We start from the raw sequence: 16,124 nt of genomic DNA on the forward strand, positions 1-16,124 counted from the left end.
CTTAATGCAGCCTATATCCTTCCTTGTGAATACTGCCCATGTAAACAGTGACAAATGTTGCATTTTATAAATTAATAATTACTCATGAATTATGGGGCTGCAGCCGATTCAAAACCAGGTTGAATGAAGCACAGTACTGTAATGACACATAACTTAGAACTGCACATTTCATTTAGCAAACAGGAAGACACCAGCTAGATGCTCCGATCGGTCAGGGAGGGAGTCCATTATTTGAATTGACCAAGGAGATTATAAAAAAAAGGTGCATTTGGGGTGTCAGGGCGAAATAACACCGAGCGCAAACATGCTGTGTATTATTCTCACGGTATAAAACAAAGTTGGCAATGTTGTGATATTAGTGGGAAGGTGGGGTGGGGGGTTGGAGGAGGTGGGGGTGGCGGGGGTGGGGGGGACATGTCTAGCCCTCCCTTGCTTTGACCCGAGACTCAGCCAGTGAACTGTGGATGATGCTGCTGATGGACTCCACCCCCTCCCCTTCCAGGAAGGTGCGGTGGTCTCCCTCGATGACGTGGACCGACACTGTGCCATCGCAGACCTGAAGAAAGACGCAGCTCATTCAGGGTTGTTTGAAGGATGGGATGGGAAACGGTGTGCAATAATAATAATAATAATAATACAAAAATAAACAATGAAAATGGATGCATGTGTAATATTTGAAGAATCCAAAAAGTGTATGTTTTGATATTTATAGAAGCAAACTATGGAATACAAAATGTGTAGATGCTCAGAGAGTGGTGGACTGTGCAGTCATCTTATGGAGGAGATCTCTATTGTGTTCATTGTCTATATGGCATGGTCTCCTTTGCCTCATGTATTTTCTGAAATGTTTACTTGTATTGATGTTATACATTGCTTCTATGTAGAGCACTTTGTAAACCCTGTTTTTAAAAAGGTGCTATATAAATAAAATTATTATTATTATTATTATCTTTGACCAGCGTTACACTACATGTGCTGTAGAGTGTGTGTGTGTGTGTATGTGTGTGTGTCGGTCGGAATTGGTATCAAGCCTGTGCAGGGTGACTGAATGTTCACATATGTTTACACTTTGAGTAAAAATAGAAAAATCATGCACACGTGTGCAAGTCTTTGTGCGGACGTTACCTCGCTGAGCTTGTAGTCAGCTCCCAGTTTCTGTTCGTATTCGCTGCTGGTTTTGGCACGCAGTAGCGTCACGTTGCCGTGAAGTTTTGACGCAGGCACATAGCCGTCAGCCGCCTTCAGCTTGTAGTAAAAGGTGGTGGCCGCAAAGTGCAGCGATTCTCGGCTGATGTTCTTGTGGCTGGAGGTGATGAGGTCCACTGCGGTGTTGACACGGGCCTCCAGGTCAGGCAGTGGGAGGAGAGTCTCCAGAAGCTGCAGAATCAGTAGAAACATGATAGGAACATATGAGCAAAAGCAATATATTACTTCAAGCATGTCTTAAAGACATGGATTAAAACATGGATGACCTGCAACTTCTAACTAACTGAAGTTATTTTACTCGGCCCAGAACACCTCAGAAATCAATTATCTGTTGATGTGGTTTCTGTAGATGGCATTGCCATGGTATAGAACACCACTGTAAAGAATCCCAGCATTATCTTTGATCAGGACTTGTCCTTTAACTCCCACGTGAAGCAAATCTCAAGGAATGCATTTAAGAGTCTTAAAAATTAGGATGGGAGCCAGAGCCTTCAGTTATCAAGCTCCTCTTTTATGGAACCAGCTTCCACTTTCAGTCTGGGAGGCAGACACAGTCACCTCATTCAAGAATAGACTTAAGACTTTCCTCTTTAATAGTGCTTATAGTTAGGGCTGAATCAGGTTAGCCCTGGTCCAGCCCCTTGATATGCTGCTATAGGCTTATAGGCTGCTGGGGGACGTTTTAATATACACTGAGCTCCTCTCTCCTCTTCTCTCTATCCTTATGGATGAATTTACATCTCTCCATTGCACATTACTAACTCTACTTCCTCCCCGGAGTCTTTGTGACTTCTCGCCTCATAGGGTGCATTGGACCTGGCTGTGTCTGAAGCTGGTCCTGGGTCCTGACTCCTTGCCCCTGCTTCCTGCATCCAGCCCCTGGCCTGGGCCTGGACTCCTTCCCAATGGCCCTGCCTCCTTCTTTGTGCCTCCTGCCTCAAAAGGCTTGGCCTCTTTCGCGCTGCCTCATGCCTGGTGGGCCGGCCTCCTGCCTACGTGGCCCTGCCTCCTGCTGTGGCACTGCTGACCCTCCTCTGTCATCCATGTTATATTCTGGGATGTAGGAGCCTTCATATAATAGCCCAATTTAAATCTATCTTGCCATAGTAGTTTATTATGCTGTTATACATGAATGTTGTTTATTCTTCAAAGCCCCGGAGCCTGGCTGAAATGTAGTGTGTGTTTCTGTGTGTCGTCCACCTTGTTGTACGCGATGCCGGTGAACTGCTGGATGAAGGCACACAGGGCTTCGGTTTCAGCCTCAGACTCTTTGCCTGGAGTCAGCTTGGCCGTGTAGCTCTGGAAACCAAATAGTGAGTTAACTTGACATGACCCACTCGAGTTGTCCCTGAAATACACCTTTAAATGCACATATTCTCCTTTTAACTCTGCTGTGTGCTGACACATTAAATCACAGTGTTCACACCTTGGTTTATTTCTGATCTCACTCATGGTGAGCTGTCTTAAACTACTGAATGCAATAATGTGTGTGTGTAGTTAATATGTGTCCCTGGTATTCCCAGACGGACAAATCTGTGATTTGTGTGTGTGTCTGTCAGCTCTTTGCTCTCACCTGTGTGTATGCAGCCACATAGGAGTGTGATCCATCAAACAGAAAGAGGTACTCCACAGGCAGATTGTGGGTCTGAAGCTGGGAGCACATTTCAAACGCCACACAGGCACCAAAGGAGTAGCCAGCGATGCAATAGGGCCCGTCTGGCTGAACCTGTCTGATACAGTCCACATAGTAGGCTGCCAGGGACTGGATGCTGTCCAGAGGAGCAGCTGGGGGAGAGATGAGCTTGGTCATTGTATAATCACTCCCATAAAAACCCTCCCAGCCCTGCGTATGTGTGTATGTGGATCACCATCTACTTAAAAGCTGTGGCTGTGATCAACAAAAGAAACATAACCAGCCCAAAGCAGTCAACATTCTCCAAAAATAAGCATGATTCTGAATGAAGGAAATGAAAGAACAGCATTACATGATCAGTAAGGACCAGAGTCAAACCATCTGTGACTCTAAGTGATATTTAGGACTGAGCAATTCAAGGACTGAGTTCTGTTGTGATGGCTCCTGAGTAGCGCAGTGATGTACTGCTTGTTATTTCTGTTAACACAGTACCTTGGGTGCACTGCAGGCCGTAGCAAGGCATGCTCAGCTTGAAAGCGAGCGTCTTAAAGGCGGAGATGGAGCCCTCAATGGGATGGACTAGGAACAGTGGCCTCTCCTGGCTCTGGACCTTGTTGAGTGGTGTCACCGTGGGGCCGCTGGGGTTGACCAACAGCTGGGTCAGATCAGCCTCCAGCAAAGAGCGCACACTGTCCCTCTTAGCTGCCGCGGTCTGAGATTCTGGATAGTTGGAAGTAGCAGAGACGGAAAAAATAGTTATCTGTTGGGTGTGTCGTTGTAGGTTTTTAAAAAGCCAGCGAATCCTCACGGAACCTAGAGGTGCTCTCAATCATACCATTTGATCCGCTGGGCTTGCTGTTGGCCAGCTCTCGCAGCTTGTTGATGGTGACCTGCCGGATCTCCCTCATGGCCATGACAATGTCGTAGTCTCGCTCCAGAGTCTGGCGAACCTCAACACCCATCAAGGAGTCCAGGCCCAGGTCAGCCAAGGAGATGTCAGCGTTCAGGCTGTTTACATCCCGCACGCCTGAGAGAGAAGCACATGGTGAACGTTCTGCTAGCTGATTGGCTAGAACAAAAATAATTAATTAAAAAGCCTCTCTCTCACTCTATGACAAACAGAGATATGACATCTACAACCATCACTTAGGGCATTTACTACTCTGCCTACTCTACTAATGTGTTATAATATACACATACCAAATATAATATACAGTAGAATGACTATGTAATAATTAGATCATGTTAAGCAGCCTCTGTAATGTACTCTTCTTTTCCTGGAAGGTTTGTAAAAACTTGAGATGTGTTACATTGGTACTCAATCCCAGTGTGACCTTGTGGGTCTGTTAGCCAGCATGTCAGCTGCACTATCAAAAGGTAAGAGCTCAACATGAATAATGAGTATGAATATTTACTTGTGTTTAAATTGAGCTGTTCTTAATTCCTCTGGAAATCAACAACTTCGTATACCTTAAACTAGTAAGTATTCTGGCACTATTGGCCGACAATACTTTCAGCACCTACAGTCAATGGTAACAATAACTATGCTGTGTTTTTTCAGTCCAGTACTTCCTCTCAGTACACAAAATCATCTTCAGCTTCCTCAAACTGAACTCTTCCTCCTCAATGAACAGCTACCCTGCTTTTCCTCAAAGGGACTCTTCACCAAGCTTACCAAGAATGTGAGCGACAGCGTCCACTAAGTCTCTCCGGCTTCCTGCCTCGCTCTTTACCGTCGCCCTCTCCGCCAGTACGAAGCTGGACATCACCGGTCGCTGCTGACACAGGAAGAGGTCGAGCACCTCCAGGCAGGAAGTGATGCGCTGTGGCAGGGTGCCGCCAATCACCGCGTCGTTGCCGCCCATAGTTTCCAGCACCACGCCCACGTCGCCAATGGCACCCCACTGCACTGCCAGTCCAGGTAAGCCGTCGTGGCGGCGCTGCTCACACACGCGCTCCATGGCTGAGTTGGCGTAACCATAGTTACTTTGGCCAGCGTTGCCGCGGCCGCAGCTGACTGAGGAGAAGGCCACGAAATGGCTGAGGTCGGGACACAAGTCTCTCGTCACTCTGGAGAGGGAAAGGACACAAGTGCGTCAAGATCCAGAGACAAGCAATGTCCTTCGTTTCAGTTCCCCGATTCAAACGGAAGACTTACTTGTCCAGGTTTCTGGTGCCGTCATATTTAGGTTTGTTAACATCAAGGAAGAGCTGAGGAGTCAGATTCTCCAGCATGCCGTCTTTCAACACCTGACAACGAAAAAGCAATGCTGATGAAGGTTAGACCAAAGAGGTCAGACTCAACAGCAGTGCTGCCATAGCAACAAATCCAGTCAGTGCCTCGCATCAGTGCCGTAATATACTGAGAATAATTCTGTACGGTGACATTCAAAACATGAACAGCAAAGTGTCAAAGGCGACAGAAAAGACAGCAGGTGTAAAATGTTGTCATGCAGACAAAGTTTTCGGTTTTCAGTTTACCTGAAGAGCTCACAGCAGGATACACAACATACCCATAAAGCTCGGTAACAACCTAACCGTGAGAGGGTTCAGCACTATTAGATGGTCTCACTATTCCATGGATTTCTGAGCGCTACATAAAACATTATATAGCCAGGTTTTTCTACATTTGCAACAAAGTTTATGATTTCAGGTTCAAAATGCCACTGAAAGTAGCTGAGTGGAACTGATGATGTGTTACCATGGCGAGGTGGAAGACGCCGCCAACTGGGCCCAGTAAGCTGGCCTCAGCGAGGAGTCGCTCGGTTCCCTCCAGCGTGCCGACATCATTGGTCGACACCAGCACCTCCACATCTCGACTCTGCCATTCACGCACTCGCTTCGCCTGGTAACCTAGCAACAGTTACAAAAGTAAAAACTGTAAAGAAGCAAACTTTTTACAGCAGCGCCAAGAGCCAAAGGTCATGAGAGCAAAGCTTTCAGTGCAGACAGATCTTAGGACATGAATAGGGTTGTCACGATACCAAAATTATAACTTCGATACGATACCTGCCATAAATATCACGATACCCGATACTTAAGATACGATGCTGGTATATTTATCTATAAAATTGATCTATTGTTCCTGCCCAGCTTTTTTAACAAATGGCATTAATATTGGTATTAGCCATAGCAAGATATTAATGAAAACTAAATGGTGCCATCATAGCGTTGATTATACACGGCTATGTAGGCCTTTTGTCCGTATTTGACCAGATGACTACATAGTTCCTTCCATAAGTATGAGCAATTGTAGAGTTCATATTTTATCTTAATTCATGGACTAATTATTTTTATCTTAACTAAAAATAAAAATAATTATTAAATATTATTAAAGAATTAGCTCAAGATCCACCCTCAGGCTCCACCAGCATGTAGCCATTTTGCATCAATGGTGTTTTATTTAGTACACGTGTGTGCATTGTGACCTCATGATCACATAGGCTGGTCGTTAAACTAGGCTAAGGCTACATGTGTTAGGCTGTATGTGGGTGAGCTCTGGGTGTGCAATCATGTTTATAATCACATTTGCTCGTTCTTTGAACTCTTTGAAAAGTTTGGGGTGTCTGTCTGAAAGGTACTTTGCCATGTTTGACGTCTTGCCTCCCTTGTTCTGAGTGGCTTTGAAACACTGAAATGTAGCCTAAGTATTTCCAGATTTCACTTTTTTTACAAAAAGCCGAGGACAATCGGCAAATGCTCCGGCACTTGACGCCATGTTGTCTCCCCAGCGATCATCGCTGTGAGTGAGCACTTAGTGGGTTAGTGGGTGAGCGCTGGGCAGCCCCGCCCCCTTGCAGTCAACGCGCTGGGCATGATGACAGAGAGCTCAGCAGTGAGTGCGCTCTGAACGCGCACAATTTGAATAAAGTATCAATACTAAAAATATGCAAAACCATATCGTTTTGAACGTGCGGGTACCGCGGTACCTTTTTAGTATCGGTACACCGTGCAACCCTAGACATGAACGTTTGAATCTGTGGTCATCAGCTGTTCTGTGACAGGCCACAAACAGAGGGCGACTTCATTGATTCAAAAGTTTGTGCCTTACCATTCCTGATGCCGGATCTGGAGGTCAGCACCAGTTTGCGGGCTCCTCTCTCTGTCAGCCACTGAGCCAGCTCCAGACCGAAGCCCCCCAGTCCACCGGTGATGATGTAGGCGTGGGAGGGGGTGCAGAAGGTGCGGCAGAAGGCTGGAAAAGACAAAAGGGGAGCAGTTTGGACTCCTGAGCCCCTCTCCTCATGGCAGACCTGTGGGAAGAGAGATGCATGCTCTCGTTATAGTCACATTACAATTATGTGAAGGGAATCAGATAGAGAACATTTACCTCTTCTATTCATTAATGAACAGGGACTTGAGGTCAAGTCTTTCAGTGAACACCCTAAAGTCCCCTCACACTGACTTCACAGGCTAAAGGCCAGATGTGATACTGACCTGCAGGAGGACCTTGCCAATGTGTTTGCCCTGAGCCATGTATCGGAATGCTTGCTCCACTTGGTCCCTCTCAAACACTGTGGTCTTCAGAGGCTGGACTACACCTCCCACAATGCCCTCCTTCAGCAGTTGGGACACTTCCTCCCACTCCCGGTTGCCCTCTTCAAAAAGAGCATCCAGCAGGATGCCGTGGAATGCCACGTTCTTCAGGAACAGAGCCATGCCTGCAAAGATCACACAGACACAACGCTGCACATGAATCACAGCTGGCGCCGCACGCTGTTGTTGGCAAGTGTGGCCGTGGTAACGCTCAATGCGATGTTTGTCATCATCATTCAGAGGATGCTGAGCACCATGAAAACGGGGACACAGGATCACTCGTTTGGTTGGTTTGTTTTTACAGAAATGCACAGCTTCAGCTTTTGTGAACAGTTTTTTTTTTTTTTAGATTTGTCTTTTTATAGTATTAGTAACAACTCTTCTTACACCCTGAGAGAAATCATAGACTCATTATATAACCTCCCAGAGGTTTGTCAAGATGGTCATTGAAGATAATAAATCATTCTATTCAGAGTTGACTGAGAAATTGAAATTTCACCAAGAAACCTTTCTGCTATTACTGCTTTTTCCTCTGCAACTAACTATTAGAAGGACAAGTGGGATGTTTCTCCTGGTGTATAGAAGAACATGTACTCACTAACTTTTATATATCTGTCAGTCTATTTTAGAAATGAAAGGAGTTTGTGAGCCAGAGGCCTCCTACTGACCCAGTGGGGAGTTGTTGGACAGGTCGAATTTGCCGATCTCCAGGAATCGTCCATGTCTGGCCAGGCAGCGAATACTAGCCTGTAGCTTCTCCTCAGCCAGAGAGTTCAGTACCACATCCACACCTGAAACACACACACAGTGTAATCAAGTGTTTGCCGGTTGAAAACAAAGACGCGTCTCAGCTGTTGTTTTTTATTTTTTTTATGGCTCTTACTGTAGAAACCCTACAGAGAGAATATGCTGAAACTGTGTGAAGCATGGTTTGTCAACTGCAACTCGTTGCTACAGAGAGAGAGAGAGAGAGAGAGAGAGCTGTCTGACCTTTGCCCTGTGTCCGGAGCAGGATATGCTGTTCAAAAGAGGAGTCTCTGGAGTTGGCGAAGGACTCTGCTGAAAGCTGAGGGAACCTCTCCTGCAGGTAGACCCGCTTCTCCACTGAGCCTGGTGATCGAGCACAAAAGTGAGAGTTAAAGGAGCTTTTATCAGATTCTATCTCTTAATTATTGCTATGACTTAATAACTCATAATACACCAAGTCTCACAATTATTAGACACTTGACATACCTGTCATAATTACTGCAAGATAAGAACATAATTTCACATTTGAAGTAAAAAAGTGTGTACTGTTAGTAGTGGGTTGTGTCAATACTAACCGACGGTAGTGAAGACTTTACAGTTCTTGCTGAGCGCTATGGCGATGGCAGCCTGGCCGACACCCCCTGACCCGGAGTGGATGAGAACAGTCTCTCCGGGGCGGAGCCTGCCTCGCACCACCAGAGAGTAGTAGGCCGTGGCGTAGACCACCGGCACCGAGGCTGCCTGCTCCAGTGTCCTACACACACACACACACACACACACACACACACAGACACACTGACTTGGTACTCGCAAAAAAAAAAACACACTCACTCACATTCCATACCCCCTTGCCCTAACCTTAACTATCATCATTAAATGCCTGACCCAACACTAACCCTCTCTCTAACCTAAAACTCATTCTAACCTAATCCTTAAAACCAAGTCTGAACAGGCCTTTGAAGTAGTGAGGACCGGCTAAAATGTCTTAAGGTCAAACACTCTGTCCTCACATCGATAGATGTAAAAGTACACACAGCATATTTAACCATGTGACACTGACCAGCTGGAGGGAACACTCCAGAGGAAGCGTTTGTCAGCATCCACACTTGTTGCCAGGCCTCTGGCAGGCAGCAGCCCCATCACACGCTGACCCGTGGGGTCACGACCGGAAAACTCCATACCCAGCATGCACTGCTGCAGAGCTAGGTCACCTAAATGGTGTATGATAAGCAGGAGAAGTAGAGGTAAGAGGAACAGGGACACAATAAAGCCGCTGTTATTCACATTCTGTGTAGTTTGGGGCAACAACGGTACCAGACAAGATGTCGAGGGTTACTCTACCTGGAATAGCATCTGGTGGCAGTTTGCCAGTCGCCAGCATTATATCTCGGAAGTTGAGTGAGCTGTAGTATACACGACACAGTTGAATGTTGGGGTTGCTGGTCACAAAGTGGCGGAGCGGGGAGGCGATCCAGCGCAGAGAGGAGAGGTCACCTCGAGTCAACACATTGACATAGGCCTGCTCCGTCAATTCTTCATTCAGATCTGACAAGCACAAGACAGACAAAGGCTCAGCTGTGATGCCTTAGGCCACACAGTGCAGCCAGAGTTCACCAGTACTGCTGCAACACTTATGTCCCATGTAGCGTGACAATTGTAAGAAATTTGTTTTCTAGGAATGAATTCCAGAAGAACACATCTGCTATCGCTCCACTAACTTTCCTAAAATAGAGCTTGGTTCATTAAGCTGTTGAAATTTGACCAAAGTGGAAAAGTAGAATTATTATTTCTAACATTGTTCTTGTTTTTCATGCCACCACTGAATGAGTGCCTGACTGATATTTTGGTACCTCGAGTGATGAGCTGGTGCCTGAAGACGCCCCAATGTCCGTCTCTGAACACGTTCATGACCAGATCCCCGTCCAACACCGACTGCATGGACTCGTGGGCCGGATGGAGGCTCGGCGCTGATGAACACTCGTTTAGATTGGATACAAATGCACAGCTGGAAACATAAAGAGGAGACACAGGACAAAAAGCATTACATTGACCAAAGACATGGATAAAAAGGTGATGTACGAGAGGCTCACACAGTGAATGGTGCAGTGAAAGCACCGGTTTTTTTTACTTCTCAGAGCTGCATGATCCACAATGGGAACCACTAACTGAATAAACTGCTCAATATGAAGCAAAGTTTAACCAAAGCTAAAAAACGGTTAAAATCTGTAAATAAAAAAAAAACTTCACATTTCAGTTAAGTCTTAGATATGTTGTGCCGGTGTGTCTTATGGTAGAGGATGTGTCCTACTGTATTCGGTTGCCACCTGGCTCCTGTCGTAAGCAATTGACCATTCCCACAATGCCGCAGTGGGATTTAGAAGCAGTCAACCACACTGGACAGTCTGATGACTCGGCCATCTTCGCCTGCAGCACAGAACCACACAGGAACACAGTTATGAGTAAGGCCACATTCGTAAAGGACGACTGAAGCCACAAGGATGTATGTGTTACAATACAAACTGTGTTCTCCTCACTGGTGCTTGTCATTCGGACTTGGTGGATGAAAAATTATATTCAAGACACTGTTGGACAAAAGCCAGAAGGACTTGGAACCCACCTTGAGTGTTTCCACCCACTTGTAGTCGGTGCCATCCACAGGGAGGAAAACGGGCTGTTTGCTTGGAGACTGACAGCGGCACAGGAAAAGGGCTGAGCCATAAAAGGACTTCCTGACAGCCACCAGGCTGAGGGAGGCCTCAGAGAACACTTTCTCCCACTCAGCCTGAGGAGTAGGGGGAGATCATATCAGCACAACATCTCCTCACACTCATGCATTCATCGTTATCAGCTTACTACACAGAGGATTCTGAGTGTTTAAAAGGGTAAAGGGTTATCGTTGGGTCTCCACTAACCTGTGTCAGCAGTCCTTGCTGGCTGCTGCTCTGAGCGGTGCTAGAGAGAAAGGCAACTGTTTCCCCCAGAGTCTCTCCCTTCAGCAGCGTGTGGAGGAGAACAAAGCCCCCTTGTTTGGCTCCAGAAGCCAGGTTGGCCACCAGGAGTCCAGGGTCCCCACTTAGAGAGCCCCATGCGTGGTTACAAACCACGAGGTCTGCCCCGCCTACCACGCCTCCAGGAGCCGGACCCGTCACGGGGTCCCACTGAGCCGATGAGACTGCCAGCTCCTCCATTGTGGCCTGGTGGGGGGTCAGAAGGTCCAGGTTGGTCGCTGTGGCGGTGTAGTCCACGCGCAGCATGGGCTGGATGTTGAGGAGCGCCACCAAGCGAGAGAAGAGCTGGCCATCGTTGGAGAGCACCTGGTAATGGTCAGAGAGGGGAAGGAGGTTGAAAACCATATATTCTGAGACTTAATATTGCATCTGCATGAAATTTGCCCAATTTCTTCTGTTGTGTTTTTATCTAGTTTGCAGTCTTACCTCCAGGACTTTAATCTTGCCGGGCGTGCTGTTTTCTATGGCGGTGTCCAGGCAGTGTCTGAGGGCCGGGCTGTCTAGCAGGCCCTGCAGCAGGCCGTCCTGCAGCAGACACGCCCTCTCCTTCTCCACAGTCTGTTCCAGCTCGGATCGAAGGTTCCCGTTCAGCTCCAGGCCGCAGAGCAGAGCCAGCAGCCGCACCAGGCTGGGCTCCGAGGGCTCGGGGCTGGGCAGTGGGCCCTCTGACGCCCCCTGTAGTCCGGGGATGGAGAGTTTGACACCGTGTGAGGCCAGCTTTTTCTGCAGTCTCTGGGTCAAACCTGGAGGAAGAGAGTTGGACAAAGACTTAGAAGGACATGTGGAGGCAGAAGGAATCTTGGAGAAGCAATCTCCAAATTAAAGCACACCTTTTTTGGTCAAAAAGGTGTGCTTTAAATCCCTTTTTTTTCATAGCTCCAAAAGATATTTAAAAGAATCTGTTAACTAAAGTGATGAAAAGGGAGTCTGCTGTACCTTTACAGAGCCTCAGCTGCTCTGCAAGTTTCCCATTGGCTGTCAGGCACTCTGTGTCCACATATGGAACAAACACAAACTCTTCCAGGGTGGGGGGGCTCTGTTGCTGCTGTCGACGGGGGGCCACAGTGGCGTGAAGGCCACAGATCTGGACTCCACCAGCAAGAATGTTGTCGAGACAGCGGTTTACGTGGACAGCCAAAGCTACGGGAGTGAGAGGGAGAAGTTACAGAAGCTCTCCAACACATCTGAAAAGGGAGAGGTGAAAGGAGGAGTATACAATTTTACACATCATCACCAATAGATGCCACTAAATCATCCTAACTGCTCCCTCAAAGGGAGCGGGGTGATGGTGGCTGTGACTAGTGGTCAACAGAGTGACTGAATGGTGGATGAACACATTTCATTTCCTATCAATTCAGAACCCTATACAGCTGAAAGCGATTGTGAACGCGTAACATTAGGAGAAAAACTAAACTTCAGACCATAGAGATTCCGTTTGAAGCTGTATAGGACGTATTGAGAGTGGAACACACAACTTTCTTTTGGGTCTCCTGCATAGATATCAGTCCTGCATCACATGTTTTTTTGAGGGGGAGTAAGGGCACCCTGGACTTGGGGGATGGTGGGGTGCACTTTGGCCTGGCTCTGGAGATGTTGGCACACCTCGGCACGCTTAAACTGGTAATGGAAAGGCCAATCAATGTGGCATGTTCTGACTCGGCACAGCCAAAAGTGCTAATGGCCGTAAAATAGTTAACATCTACTAAAAGTTAATAAATGATTAGATATTAGTTAGATCAGTTAGTCACATAACGCTGACACTGAATCAGCTGTACTAGAAACAATGATAAACGTGTAGATGAATGTGCAGACAATCCGTTTGGACGAGAACGATACACACCTTGCTGTCCATCAGTGTGCTGGCAGACCTTCTCCAGGTGGACAGCTGGATCCACACACACTGAGCGGATCCTGGTTGGCAGACGTAGACTACGACCCGACAGCCCGACCACAATCATCTGCAGCATGTTGTCCAGAAACGTCACCCAGTTTCCTGTCCACTGCAGTTTGCCACTGTCTCCTGTGCCGAAAAAGATTAACACAGTGCAGTGGTAACCTATTGTCTCCATCTTCAGTTTCATCTTTGTACTATAATAAAATCTATTCTTGAAAAACAAAACAATGACAGATGTAACAGATGTAACAGTATAAAGTCAGACACAGTGTATACACACACACACACACACACACACACACACACACACACACACACACACACACACACACACACACACACACACACACACACACACACACACACACACACACACACACACACACACACACACACACACACACACACACACACACACACACACACACACACACACACACACACACACACACACACACACACACACACACACACACACACACACACACACACACCTGCATTGTTGGACTCCAAGATGCCTTGGAAGGTCTTTCCATAGTCATAGCCTCGCAGTCGCAGCTCTTTGTAGATATCGTGTGCTGTAAGCTTCATTTTAGGATCATCATCGTCGTTGGCAGCTTGCTGACTGATCTGATTATGGAATGAATCGAGGGCTACGTCCTCCAGAATGCTCACCTTACCTGAAAATCACATGCGGAACAAGGGCAGAAGACAGACATTTGTGGGGAGACTGGGTGTTCATGATGAAAAGTGGGGCCCTGGTCTCACTAGCTGCCTGACACTGTTCTATTGTGGAAATGGAAATAAAGCAGCTAATACACCTGATGCAGAGGGAGTCGAGAGTTAGTTGGACACTCTACTGGGGGGTGACGCTCACCATCATCTCTTATTCATAGGAACATCATGATATGATCCACGCCAGGATGAAACTCATGAACAGCTGTGACCGGTAAATAAATACAATGTGCTTCACCAATTGTATAATAGAGAAAAATATATTTTATAAATACTATTCAACTAGAATAGTGGTCAGATACTTACAATACCTACACCTCAGTGCAGGAAAGACGTGTAGTCTGGAGTGTTGAGGCACCACTAATCAGAAACCTGGAGAACGTTGGAATCATCCTATGTTTCATATCATATCCCACACATAAGCGAAACCAGGACAAATCACAACAGAGTCTCTAGTGCTTGTAAAGTAAGGTGTATAAAAATATATACACATGAGTATCACAATCTTATGTTGTGGGATACAGTGTTACTTTAGATACACTGTATTGTTTTATCAATAGTTTATAAGCAAAGATTGCACATAAAGTGGTGCTAGGATGTTGGATTATGATAAATGTAAATGCAGATGTCACTGATTGCATTAAAATCGTTTCACTCAAATGTAATGCATATGGTGGTGTGTTTTAAAAAAAATACAAATCGCCTTGCAATGTACTGAATCGTGACCCCGTGTCATGATGTGTTTTGTATGGCTAGGTTCTCGCTAATAGTTCTCCCTGTTCTTACAAAGGTACTAAATGATGTTGATGCCATGACACATCCCAGAAGTAAAGTTGAATTAAGCTCAATCTACAATAATAAATGATGACATTCTAATAATTGTTATGAAACATTACAATTAACCGGTCTGTACAAAAACTACCCACCACTGACAGCCAGGTTTCCATTCTCTGAAACCTCAAACCGGTTGGTGGCAGGCATGAGATGCACCTTCAGCTGGACCGAGCCTGAGAAGAGACAGACAGGCAGTCAGAGAGGCCATCAGAGGCCCAGCCCGTCCCCCCCGTCCCCCAACACAGCCCTGCTGCTCGGCTCTCACCGCTCTTTGGCAGGATGGTGGCCCTGTGGATGGTTACGTCCTCAAATGTGACGGGGGTGCTGTCCATGACAACCCCCAGACTTCTCACTAAGGTACGCCAGGCCAGCACCAGGTAACCCGTCGCCGGGTACAGGACACGCCCATCAATGCAGTGTCCAATCAGGTAATAGTCTGCAGACTCTGGGTTTATGTCTGTGGGACAAATGATGACATGAAATGAGAACGCCCCATCTCACGATGTCTTAACGTGACACTAGGGGGCGAATGCAGAACTGATGTGCTTTTCTCACCAATATTATAGACAGTGGCCGAATTGGATCCTCCTGAGCCACAGGAAAAATCCTCCACCTTGGGGACATCCCAGGTCTGGGCATGGTCCCACTGCATCAAGGGGGAGATCATAGGGGTACCGACGGGCACGGGGTACTTCACCACTGGGCAGAGGCCGTTACCATCCACACTGATGCTAAAGAGGCGCATTAAAATAGAATTCTAAAATCTCTGAAAGTGTGGAAAAAACTCAGAGTTTGAGGCATTTACTGACCAGTTCATGTAGACTTTGCCAATGTTTGAGAGGAAGAACTCCAGGTTGTTGGTGTGGCCTCTCTTCATCAAGGGCAGGATGGAACATGTGTGCTTCAAGCTACGCTTCAGGATGGACTAAACAGAAAACGTGTGTGGAAAACGTCAAGTTCATAAGATGCAGGATCAGCTTTAATAATCACATAAATGTGGCCAATTTGTTGAGGTTCACTGAATCGGGTTCTGCTTTTAGGCCGCGGAATAAACTTATTCATCAACTTTAACTACAGGAGATGTTCATCAATGACTTATTTATTACAAAGGATTTGAAAAAACTTTTATAAACAAATATTTTACAGGCATATTGCAGGTGCAAAAGAGAGTGCATGCTCTTTCCACAATATCATTTAATGAATCTTAATAATACATCAAACTTTTCTGTTGAGTCATAGCTCAGTAGCCATGATGTGTTTATGGGCTTTGTGGTGCATCAAGGACTTGCAGTGCGTACCTGCAGCAGAGCATGAGGAGCGATCTCCACCACCACAGCGTTTTCAGGCACCAGGCTGAGGCCCTCGTGGAACAGCACGGGGCTCACAAGGTTGTTGACGTGGTAGTCGGCCGAGCTGTACTGAGCCAGAGGAGAGTCCCACTGAGACTGAGGGATGCTGGTGCTCACCCAGCGGGGGGAACGCTGACGTGGCTCCTTGATCACCTACACAAAACATGACATGATATAAAAAA

General features: G+C 46.7%; 1 protein-coding gene across 2 annotated transcripts in view; it reads right to left on the reverse strand.

Annotated features, from left to right (window-relative positions):
• Positions 1-397: 397 nt before the first annotated feature.
• Positions 398-16,124, reverse strand: part of fasn (fatty acid synthase) — a 30,514-nt gene continuing 14,787 nt past the window's right edge. The window contains exons 14-42 of one of the 2 annotated variants that reach the window (XM_034558108.1): positions 15,892-16,095; positions 15,403-15,518; positions 15,149-15,324; positions 14,859-15,050; positions 14,686-14,766; positions 13,519-13,704; positions 12,971-13,147; positions 12,067-12,270; positions 11,557-11,873; positions 11,035-11,436; positions 10,740-10,904; positions 10,431-10,546; positions 9,973-10,127; positions 9,464-9,667; positions 9,183-9,333; positions 8,698-8,876; positions 8,366-8,485; positions 8,044-8,166; positions 7,277-7,500; positions 6,891-7,092; positions 5,541-5,692; positions 4,998-5,089; positions 4,515-4,909; positions 3,675-3,866; positions 3,332-3,559; positions 2,780-2,991; positions 2,407-2,505; positions 1,126-1,377; positions 398-556 (exon numbers count right to left, since the gene is read on the reverse strand). In XM_034558108.1, the coding sequence (XP_034413999.1) occupies positions 419-556; positions 1,126-1,377; positions 2,407-2,505; positions 2,780-2,991; positions 3,332-3,559; positions 3,675-3,866; positions 4,515-4,909; positions 4,998-5,089; positions 5,541-5,692; positions 6,891-7,092; positions 7,277-7,500; positions 8,044-8,166; positions 8,366-8,485; positions 8,698-8,876; positions 9,183-9,333; positions 9,464-9,667; positions 9,973-10,127; positions 10,431-10,546; positions 10,740-10,904; positions 11,035-11,436; positions 11,557-11,873; positions 12,067-12,270; positions 12,971-13,147; positions 13,519-13,704; positions 14,686-14,766; positions 14,859-15,050; positions 15,149-15,324; positions 15,403-15,518; positions 15,892-16,095 (5,454 nt within the window). In that variant the 3' untranslated portion in view covers positions 398-418. Of the gene's footprint in view, positions 557-1,125; positions 1,378-2,406; positions 2,506-2,779; positions 2,992-3,331; positions 3,560-3,674; positions 3,867-4,514; positions 4,910-4,997; positions 5,090-5,540; positions 5,693-6,890; positions 7,093-7,276; positions 7,501-8,043; positions 8,167-8,365; positions 8,486-8,697; positions 8,877-9,182; positions 9,334-9,463; positions 9,668-9,972; positions 10,128-10,430; positions 10,547-10,739; positions 10,905-11,034; positions 11,437-11,556; positions 11,874-12,066; positions 12,271-12,970; positions 13,151-13,518; positions 13,705-14,685; positions 14,767-14,858; positions 15,051-15,148; positions 15,325-15,402; positions 15,519-15,891; positions 16,096-16,124 lie in introns of both variants that reach the window. The other variant, XM_034558107.1, reaches the window with a different exon arrangement.

The sequence above is a fragment of the Cyclopterus lumpus genome, chromosome 19, assembly GCF_009769545.1.
Source record: "Cyclopterus lumpus isolate fCycLum1 chromosome 19, fCycLum1.pri, whole genome shotgun sequence".
Taxonomy (NCBI): Eukaryota; Metazoa; Chordata; class Actinopteri; order Perciformes; family Cyclopteridae; genus Cyclopterus; species Cyclopterus lumpus.